The sequence below is a fragment of the Watersipora subatra genome, chromosome 4 (genome assembly GCF_963576615.1).
Source record: "Watersipora subatra chromosome 4, tzWatSuba1.1, whole genome shotgun sequence".
In the NCBI taxonomy this organism is placed as follows: Eukaryota; Metazoa; Bryozoa; class Gymnolaemata; order Cheilostomatida; family Watersiporidae; genus Watersipora; species Watersipora subatra.
The window spans coordinates 597,581-609,389 of record NC_088711.1 but is presented as its reverse complement, the minus strand read 5'-3'; the positions used below and the strand labels follow the sequence as shown (position 1 = coordinate 609,389).

The 11,809-nt window shown below is 37.7% G+C and overlaps 1 protein-coding gene across 1 annotated transcript; it reads right to left on the bottom strand.

The window, feature by feature from the left end:
- Nucleotides 1-27: 27 nt before the first annotated feature.
- Nucleotides 28-795, bottom strand: LOC137393113 (uncharacterized). Its single transcript, XM_068079531.1, has one exon. The coding sequence runs from the start codon at nucleotides 793-795 to the stop codon at nucleotides 28-30; it is 768 nt and encodes a 255-aa protein (XP_067935632.1).
- Between the last annotated feature and the right edge of the window lie 11,014 nt (nucleotides 796-11,809).

Genomic DNA, 11,809 nt, shown 5'->3' with positions numbered 1-11,809 from the left:
TGATTAGGCTATTGCCTCATCAGGTCTTTACCAAATTGGTTCCGGGGAACCACTTAAATGATTTGTTTGTAAATGCTTAACTAGCTGTCTTGCCGCTCCACTAGTGGCGTGTAGGGCCATGTCATTGGAGGATGCATGCGCTCCACTAGTGGCGTATAGGGCCATGTCATTGGGGGATGCATGCACTCCACTAGTGGCGTATAGGGCCATGTCATTGGGGGATGCATGCGCTCCACTAGTGGCGTATAGGGCCATGTCATTGGAGGATACATGCGCTCCACTAGTGGCGTATAGGGCCATGTCATTGGGGCATGCATGCACTCCACTAGTGGCGTGTAGGGCCATGTCATTGGAGGATGCATGCACTCCACTAGTGGCGTGTAGGGCCATGTCATTGGGGGATGCATGCGCTCCACTAGTGGCGTATAGGGCCATGTCATTGGGGGATGCATGCGCTCCACTAGTGGCGTGTAGGGCCATGTCATTGGAGGATGCATGCACTCCACTAGTGGCGTGTAGGGCCATGTCATTGGGGGATGCATGCACTCCACTAGTGGCGTATAGGGCCATGTCATTGGGGCATGCATGCACTCCACTAGTGGCGTATAGGGCCATGTCATTGGGGGATGCATGCGCTCCACTAGTGGCGTGTAGGGCCATGTCATTGGGGGATGCATGCACTCCACTAGTGGCGTGTAGGGCCATGTCATTGGAGGATGCATGCACTCCACTAGTGGCGTGTAGGGCCATGTCATTGGGGGATGCATGCACTCCACTAGTGGCGTGTAGGGCCATGTCATTGGGGCATGCATGAAGATGACAAGATAAATCCTCATTATGCCATACAAGCCTATGTAACACTGTCTCAGCAGTAGTAACAATACGCACACAGATCTTACGCAATGTCTTGTTGAACATATGGCAGTGTAAGTAATACAAGTCCAAGTCAGGTTGAAGTTTAATATTTGATGTTGAATTGCTGCCAAACCTAAGTTTGTTTATATCTAAGCCGTATGTAGCATGATGACAGGGTAACAAAGCCCATTTTACATTGGTCGCCATTTATATTTGCAAATTGCAGAAGAAAAATATATACACATGAAAACCTTTTGCTGAACATGTTTTACCTACTAACTTTGTAACTGTTCATGTGGCAAATATGGATGATATGAATGGAAGTGTCTGACCAAGTTGAATATTATCTATTCTGTACATTTTTTTACTTGGCAATGACGACCAATGTAAATCAAGCTTTATGTAGCTTAGCCTCTCTGAAGCTACTGACAGTGACCACTACATCCAAGTATGAAAGCCTCTTTTAAAGCTTGGTCTACTCATAAATAAAACCAATTCTGGCAAACATTTTCGTTGAATTTAATTCGGGTTGACATATAGCAAAGCCTAGTACATCTGAACAGAGATTGTCATTTTGGCATCGTTTTTAAAGAAACTTGCTGTTTATTGTCGAGCAGATGATCATTTGCTTTACTGATATCCCTTAATAACAATAGCAATCCAGTGTCTTGCAGTTGCTAATACTCTGTTCTAAAAATCATGTTCTTGACTGAGGTACAATTATACAAATGAGGCTAGCGATACAAGTGTCTTGTTGAAAGAAGTGGATGATACTCACAAAACAAATGGATTATGTACTGACTCCCATAGACATGTATTTTAATAGCAACACCACCTACGGAAGCGGAGCCTGATAAATACATGGGCTGGAAATTACTTCTACTATAGTATCATGGTATTAGGTGAATGCCTGACGTTTCACAAGTAATAACAAAATCTTTGTACAGAAAATTCATTTTTAATCAACATATCTAACATTTACCATTCTAACTTTTAAATGAAGGTGTTTGTTTATTTCTGTGTACTGTGTTTATTTTTGTGCAATTCATTCCATACCGGCTGCAGTGCTTTCTACAGATCAATACTGGTTGCAATAGTCTTGTTGGCTATATGAGTTCAACCATTTTTCTTCACGTATTGGCATGCATTTTTCTTCTAGTATGTCTTTACTCATAGCGCTAGCTGCCGTGTTTAACCAATGATATACAGCCCCCATATATATGGGGGCTGTATATCATTGGTTTAACATGAAGCCATGAAGGATTGGCATGTGTTCCAAGTATGTGCCCAATTTATTCCATTGTATAGCTAATTGGACAGTGTTGTGAATTGGATATATGGATGTCCGCAGAACTGGAGGTTGTAAGCAAACCCAGTTTGCAGCAGATTTCTCATTCTTAAAACTTTATTCCTATAGCTGGACAGACATATGTACAGACGGACAGACAAACAATATTGAGCTTCATATATAATTATATAGAATAAAAGGTTTGATGAGCAGAGAATAGGCGGGCAACAGACTATATTAAAAGGTTGCTTCCCAAATACCTACGTCAAGCTACTTAGTCCTGGCCCTTTGCTTTAATATCAATACAGTAGAATTATCTGTGGTTTTGTCTTGAAATGGTAACTCCTACTTCATGAATTTCTGCAAACTGTCTGCAGCTGTGACAAAGACTGCTTATTACTGCAAAAATGTCAAGATCTATTTTAACTGCTATTGCAGCTAGCTATGTGCAACCCTAACTCGCGCATTAATTACGTCTTTGAACCACCTCGAGGTCAGACTGAAATCTTTTTTATTTTTAAACAATCCATCTTTTTTTTAATGATGCAGTGTAACAACAATCTTGCAACAGCTTGAGTATTAATGTTGTGATATGCAGTCATTCAAAATTTACGGATCATTATTTTTCATGAGAAAAGCACCATAATTCGATAGCAAAGCTATCAAATTATGGTGCTTTTATACATACATTCGATTTATGATAATGAAACGGAAAAGGGTAGATTTTCCATTTCATCACTATGGTAAACTATGATAAACCCCAAACGTGTCTTGCATCTTTATGCAATAGTAATACACACTAGAGTTAGTTTCATAAACAAACTTCACCTTTCCACAGGTGATGGTAAATATTACTTTAGTAGTAAATACTTTTCTTGTACATGTAACTACCTTCGTTCTAGTATGGCACAGTCTGTGCCATACTAGAACGAAGGTAGTTACATGTATAAGTATCTGTGCCATACTAGAACGAAGGTAGTTACATGTACAAGTATCTGTGCCGCACAGATACTTGTACATGTAACTACCTTCGTTCTAGTATGGCACAGATACTTATACATGTAACTACCTTCGTTCTAGTATGGCACAAATACTTATAAAAATAAACTTATTTGTGTAATGGTATAATGGAAGTAAAAGCTTAACTAGTCTACTTTCAGTATTTGAAATGCTGATAAAGGGAAGAGCGCAACTCCGCATTTCCGCAATGTTATATGAATCAATTTTGATACGCTGAACTATTTGATGGAACTGTAGCAGAAGCTAAAAAACTGTCACCTAGCAATTAAGTTTATCAAGATTATATGAACAGTCAAAAGTGTAGATTGACTCGCTTGTTCCTTCTGATCACCAAAGATGATAAGAAGAGGAGTAGTGGTGAACAGGCTTCCTTCCTTTTTACTTCTATTATGCAGAGAAAACATGCTAACCACCTGAACCAGAGGGTCACACAGAAGCGCCATCTATTTTCTGGTCAGGATACAGCTTGAGTTCTACTCAGTAAATCCACATTGCAAAATCCAATATATTATAGTCTTAACATTTTAACACACTGTAGGCTCTTTCTAATATCTACAAAACAAAAATTTTTTAGTGCTCATTCTATTTTGATCATTTGATGTTGGCAGGCTTGAGAGAAACTGCGGCTTAAATAACAGTCTACCTTTCATTAGCTATTTTCATCTTTTGCCACTATTATTATTTTAAAAATTTGTTAGTTTTCACATAAAAGATGTTGAAGGATGTTATAGCTGAAAATCATGTTTTTGAAATAGCTGTATATTAGCGATGTTCCCACAAACGTAAATGTCAAGAGATTAGTTGATAGGTAGGAAACTTAGCAGTTACAATACATTCCTACAGCATATATTATCTCCCACTAACGGAAACAAGTATGCATCAACAACTATTGCTTACATGCTGCATACGTGTACAATAGGTATTCTTATCATTTGATTGTGGAGTTGGGAATTATCTACTCAGTCCATAGCAACACTATAGTAGGAACACAACTCCTATTCAGTCCATCCATTTTCATAGAAGTAGCTTAATAGTTATATCCATTCTATGAAGCAACATCAGTTAATTGTATACTAATAGTTGATCGATCAACATGTATATTGTATCATAATGTCTTACGTCTAAACTGCTATTCTAACCCCAACCCAGACTTTAGAGGGTTGGTTGGAGGTGTACGTACAGTAGCGTATATATATGAGGCATCGTTACATGAATTATAGCATTGGATTAGCCTTGTTGTAGAACCATAACCTGACCATCAATAGACTACCTCCCACTTATCAGCATCGACACTCACATAGACAGTGAATAGCACTATAGCACCAGCTAACCAGAGTCCTCTGCACCTAACGACAAACACAACTGAAGTGAAGACTATCCATATATAAGGAGATTTGGACTCCATACAGTATAATACTGAAGGTAGATAGCTCATTTAGAACAAAATAAGCTACAACAAAGGTATTGTATGTATGCATCAATGCATATTGTATTGATGCACTGCATCAGTGCAATATGCATTGAAGCATTCATAAGATTGCAAAAAAATGTTGTATAATAAGATTTTTTTTAAAGCAAATAGAACTTTGTTATTCATGTTCATTCTACACAAAAAACATGTGAGCTAATGTATTGCTATATTATTATTATTATTGCTAATGTAACTTGCTATATCATGCTAACTTGCTATTCTTCTAGGTTTGGTATACAGCTGAAGCTTTTTTACTATGACATGAAAACTTCAAAAAAGTTGCTATTAGGTAAGTTGGGAAAGTAGTTCTACTAATACTAGGCTAGTTGACTTTCTACTTGACTGTACTGAAATCTTTACATTAGAAAACCTTTGGTAAAAGTTGTGCACCCGTTAACTTATTGCGCTTGGAATCCATAGATATAATAACCATACTTAAGTATAGTTAATAGGTCTGTGTTGGAACTATTCGCCTTGTCTATGAGCATTGTATGTAACCGCGATTTCGTGCTCTATTCGACACTGCATTATATGCTCGTATCCTCGCGTGTATCTACCGGAATGTATAAATAAATACATGTACAGTACACGCTAGTATAGGCGCATAGACTGAGAGCTTCGTTACCTAAGTATCACAGCCGAAGCTTGTTAGCTAGAAAGGGAGTGTATCACGTGCAATTCTTCATCCAATAAAAGTATCAGTTGAGATTCATTAGTACCGTTTGATTTTTTTGACTCGTCTTCTTGTCTCATCGGATCTCACCGCGTAGATACAAACACAATTTACAAATACAAAAAAAATTGTATGAGAGTGTATTAAGCACATCCAAAATTTGGTTAAAGTAATAGACACTCTTTCCTGAGCGACGCTCTAAACTTCTTTTTGTCAAACGATTTAGTTTATTTGTAAACAATATTCAATTGTGGTGAGTGAAAAGTAGTGCAGTTACAGCCTTGCGTGCTATCTCTATACCAGACATCAAAAGTTTGTTATGCGTAAAAAAAGATTGTAGGCAACTGTTTGTTTTAATTTAGTGTAACTTTCTGAATAACGTATGCAGGTTGATCGTGCCGTTCGATAATCTTCATGTAGTGTACATACGTCAGCGTCATACTAGACGAGTATGGCGGTAGGGATGCTTCTCATTTGGTTGGGCAGGTGCATCCAGTTTGAAAATGTTTAAGAATCATACCAATAAACATTTTATAGGTCAGCGAACAGTGGATACCTGACACCCACCTAGGAGGTGTCTTATTAAAAACACTAGTGTCTTATTATTAGGGAAGAAAACTCGGTGGAGCGGGATGGAGACAACTCTCAATTTTGCACTGAACCTAGCACTTCCTGCAATACTGTTATATTATGCTAGTTGAGTTCGATGTATGCAGATTTACCCAATAAGCCAGTATGCAGGAATTTACTATGAAGGTTCCATGTTTATTCGTAAGTAGCGAGAGAACGCGAAAGCAATGATCTCAAAACACTTACTAAAATATGCGATTATAATAGCAGCATAGACACACGAAAATACAACAATACAACCTGCTGAAACCAACAGGAGGGAGCTAAAACTAACTCATTTGTGCTCTGCTGAACCCAACAGAGTGCGCTGAACCCGATGCTGCCTAAAATGCAACCTGCTGAAACCAACAGATGGGGACAAAACTCTGTAAGAACACTAACTCCTCAGTTTTAATCATCATTGGAGCTTTCTCCGAGCTTGCTGTCAATTATTCAACTGACGATCAGGAAGTGATAACGTTTCTACAATAAATAAACAATTTTATTATAGTAATGATGTGTCTCTCTCAGGAGCAAAACACAAGCTGACTTGCGTAACAGTTTACAGCAGTATTTATATTACCTAAGCGGCTGGCCTAGAGATTAATAGCTATTTTTGGAACTGATCAATCACATCGTTTTGCTGACTTAGTAAAAAGTTTCACATTCGTAACAATAAAAAATTGTTGAGTGGCAACTAGCCATTGCAGTGCAATAATCTAAACATTACCAAGTAGTCCATAAAATTTTGCACATACTATGTAGGGAACAGGACTCATGAGAAACAGTAAGACACATCTTGATACCGAAAAAGATCAAATACAAAATCTTATCTCAAGAGAATGTATAAATAAAAATAGGAAAATATTACTTATGATGATTTTAACAACTACTACTTAATTGGAACCGATACTTAGACTATTCTGACACGCAATCATGAACATAAATAAAATTATTTTCACATGCAAACAGGGAAAATAAGTTTGTTCAAGATGGTTTATTGCGTACAAATTTTCTATAATTCTTGATAAATGGCGTCTGTCATTGTTTCTAAGTCAACCTCTGTCCCAGAAGTCCTTTCTCTATATATATAACGGCTTGATTGCCATGTCCTTTCATCAGTCCATAGAAAATGAATGCCCATGGAGTTGCTCCCACATAGCCCTTTTCAGAACCATCAGTCGTTTTATTGTTTTCTCGCCAGAATAGCATTTGCGATTCTTTTAGGTTTACTACATTAGGTACCAGTATTATTTCTTAATGTTCAGTTTGAAATGCTGTGAAATTGTCTCTTTGAAGCATTGGTTTAGCTCTTTCTTTGTTGTGTGATCTCGTATGCACTACAGATTGTTCCTGGTTAGAAAGTTTGCCCTAAGCTTGAGAAAGAATTGAACTATATGTTTAGTCTAATCATGCGAGGATAATAACTTTACAAACTACTGTTCATAATGACATTAGTTCAAACATTTAGGCATATAAAAGGTAAAAATGGCCATGTTTGAAAATTAAGCACTTGAACTAAACTTGGCTCCTGGCTCTGCCGACATCAATATAGCGTACACGGTATTACTACTGTATATTATACACAATGTTCAAATCTCACAGTTGTGTATTGTCTAACTGCTTTGAGATTTAGTCAAATTATGCCTAGAATGTTGTGGGGCGTTGCTCTCTATCATTTACCTTTATTCCAGTTGGAAAATGTGTGTCCCTAGGATTTTAAAAATTACTTGGAACGCTTCAAAAAAAGTAAAATACAGTTCGAACAATTTGATTGCTCAATCGAGGTTTTAAGACTGATTCACATTGATCATCATTCACGAATGCTAAATATAACTACAAAAAAACAACATTTATATATATGAAAATTATTTTAAAGCATAATTTAAGGTAAAAGTTAAGGATGAGGTCGGTTGCATAAAGGAATCCGCTGCCTGATTTTACTATCCCACAAGGAACCACATCACTTTGAGTGTAAGGGAAATATATCTTAAATAGAAACAATAAATATAGTCAAGAGTGCGCATACAATCAACTGCATGGAATAAGTTTCCTTGTGCTCTGGCTTGCTTGGCTCATTCAGCCTCCTTTTATGAGATGCACGTTGAAAGGCTTTGCTCTCTGTTGGAAAGGCCAACTCAGTAACAGGTCGGTCCTTCTAGGGCCGCCTTGGTAGCAGGTCGATTTTCATCTCTGCCGGCTCGGTGGTTGGCTCAACTGTCCTCCTGGCCAATGGCTGACCGGCTGTACTTCTGGCCGGGTTGAGGGCTGGCTCGGTCTATTCGAGGCCTATTAGAGTCCCTAAAAGCTTGGAGGGGCCGAGCTGGCCTCACGATTGCTGGCCGATCATGATGGCACCCCTGGGCCCAGCTATAGCTTGCCGTTACACTTGGTTTATGCTAAGAGTCACTCGGAGTAAAACAGCTTACTTGATTCTGTGCTGGCCCCTTCTCGCTCTCTTCCGGTTCGGCCAATGACCCCTTATTTAGGTTCTTTTGACGTCATCCATAGACATCCGTAGACGTCAATATTATTATGCACTAAATCTTTTTGCCGAGATTAATATTGGTCGGTATGGTTTAACCTCACTATCAAACACCATCACCATCAAATGATTCAAATGTCTATAACGCAATAACATCGTGACCCGTAAATACTTGATGAAAACTAGCAATAAACTTGTGCAGGCGGGACAAGACCAATTGTTTGTTATTGTTTGATTAACTTAATGGTATGTTTGATCAATTAGGCATGTATTATGCAGAACTTTTCGCTCCCCTGCTTCCGCACTTCCGGCTTCACACGCTTCTATAACAGACAATCATGTATGTGCAGATAATAATTATAAAGTTAAATGTGATAACTGTAAAGTTAAATGTGATAATTGTTTTTTAATATTTGCTACCAAATTAATTTTTTTACCAAGACAGATATTCGGTAATACCTAATATTTGAACAGTACGCATATAAATTATCATAACTTTTGAACAACGCGGTCTATGAAAAATACTTTGACACCAAATCAATCAGCATAAAATTTTACATCAGTTGATGCCCCAATAAAGTTACAAATGTGTTGCTGAATGAGCTCGGACACTATTTCGGCCGTTTTCACCACCACCGTGAGCATGTTCTGAGTCGAACGAGTTATCAATATTATTAGAGCCTTTGGCATTCTTATTACTCATTATTATTAGTGCTATTGTTTAGTAGATAATTACCCAAAGTCCTTTGATCTACAATTAGTGAAACCTCCATAGCTTTACTGCATCTGACATGACTGGTCATTGCGAAAAAAACATTCCGATAAAAAATAAAGATTTTGCAAAATGAAACAATGCTCAAGGTAGCCTTTAAACATGTTCTGTTGGCTCAACGCAGGCAGATGATTGTTTCCTTTTGTTTAAGTACAAGCAATCTGGTAAGTACGATAGGCTGGTTAACTACACACTAATTAGAAATGTTTTTTATGAAACCTTCAAAAGCCGCACTATGGCATATCTATGACACTATGACAGATCTTGGCCATACGCAAACGCTATGTCGATCCGTACTACACGGCTCATGGTACCAAAGAGTTAAATTTATGCAAAGTATGTAAAAGTTTAACTTGTCCGATGGTGTATACTCTGTTTACCGCTCTGTTTAACAATGACAACATCTATGCATAGTTGAGTAAACACAATCATTTCAATACTGTCAACCATATAAATGTTTTAATATGTGTAGATATGGAAGTGAAAATTAATCTTACCTTCTTTTTTGGTTTTATCCTCCGGCCTGATCTAGAAGGTGAGGCTAATGCTGTTAGATGCTAGTTAAATGTCGCCGGTATGGAGCCTTCTTTGACGGCAGCAGGCTTAGACATCGTAGCATCACTCAACTGACGTGAGGCAATTTCATCACCTGACTTCGCTTGCACAAGCATCACCTGACTGGTCAGAAGATGGCTCGCCACCGCTAGGTGTTTCGGTAGTTTGGTCACAGGGTGGGGCTAAAAATAAGAGCTAATCTGCGTTGAAGCAAACTTTTCAGGTAGCTCAACATATGCTTGGTTACGCCTGTATCTTCCCTGCCTTCTCAAGCAGCACCTCATGACTGTTAGTGCCCACCACAGTAGCCATTGCTGGTGTCTTTTTCAAATCATTCAAAACTTTGACAGGTAAAAGTCTTAATAGACTCTTTTCATGGACAGAATGTCTCTGGTCATATTTTCGCTGTTTTTTGCTTTCATGAAGCCATTTCTGGGGCAAAAAGGCGTCTCATCTACTTAACGGCGATCACAAATTTCAATTGAGTTGAATTCTCTATTGAACAGTAGCTATAATTGCACTATGCTACCTGCAAAATGATATTTTTCTCCAACTACCTTGTTACTGTCTGGACTGCCCTTTCAGGTTATCAGTTACACTGACTCTTTAAAGAAGCTGAATCAGTGTGAGATATGTTCTACTTTTGTCCGAATTTCAGGACCAGTTCTTGTTTGAAAACGCTGCTTTATCGCTTACTAGTGAGTGAAGAACTCCAACCAAGCATACAAGTGACATTCTCAATTTTCTGCACTATTTTCTTATTACGGCTTGCTAACTTCCGAGCTCCTATTTACTTACTGTAGTCCATGTAGTCACATTGATCTGCTTGATTCTGTACTTTCACTACGTGTTAATAAGTTGATTTTTTCCATGTTGAGTTTAGCCTTTAAATATATAACATTCTTTCCAGCTCAAAATAGTTGGCAAACATAGTGTTTTCTGGTGTTTTCTTATTTATTGTATCATTGAATTGAAACTGCAAGCAAATGGACACACTTTCATCCTCCCATATAAACCAGCATGTTAGATATCTGCTCCTCTCCACTCATGTCATGTCAGAGTACTTTATAGCTACATGTGTATCTTATATACGCAAAACTGCATTTTAAATTATTTCTATGCTGCAGCCTGGTTACTACTTTAAAAATTTATTTCTTTACAAAACTTTTCATCTTCAGTACTCAGCCATGGTTTAAGGCAATTGAGGTTAGAGATATTATGTCGGTAATGTCCACAATATTTAACTTGAACTTAAGATAAACTTACACGATTGAATTCACAGCCAAAATCGTCCTTTCTGTTAGCTTACACAGTCTTTATTCAGACACCATATAGCGTAATGTAAGAAAAAGGTTAATCTTAAAGGTTGACTTGCAACAAAATTCACATTACAGTTATTTAGCATCAAAAGATTCACCATGTTTTACTCTGTTGTGTTGTAGGTGCAAAATATGTGGAAATGTGATTACAAGCTCTTAAAAGCTCAAAAACGAAAAGCTGTGGTAGATTGGAATCTGTGTATTTCTCTGATATTGTCATTACAGTTTGGTTATTGTCTTGTCACATGATGTTCTCATGATGTGAATTGAAAGGCCAATAAAAAGCTCAATATAAAACTTATCGTAGCACTAGTTTATGACAAACTCTTCAGGTTTTACCGAACACCCCGTATCAAATATAGATGCTCGCTACTTTACAGTTTTGTTTCAGCTTGATCTAATCGTCATGTCATAATCTGATCATGTGACCCAATACTTCGCAAATGATTTTTGCGGCACTTTTCGATTATCACAGGTGACCAACAGGCTCGTATTGATTATCAGACAATGATATGTACTCCTTCGAGCTAAGGTTAAAAAATTAAATGAATTTTTACAATAAGTTATAAGATATCAGTGCTAAAAGTGACAGCATTACAATGACGATAAAATAAACGCGTAAAAACAATAGACATGGTTTTATTGAATGCGTGAAGTGTATTTGTGAAAATATTTTGACGAATAAGGTTGCATGAAAGTGTAAACAGGAACTTTCTCCCACAACTACGTCACATTTGAGCCGTTTTGGAAAGAAAATCCAAA

Coding starts and splice junctions, on each gene's coding strand:
- LOC137393113 (XM_068079531.1), bottom strand. CDS start 795: ATGGCCCTACACGCCACTAGTGGAGTGCATGCATCCCCCAATGACATG.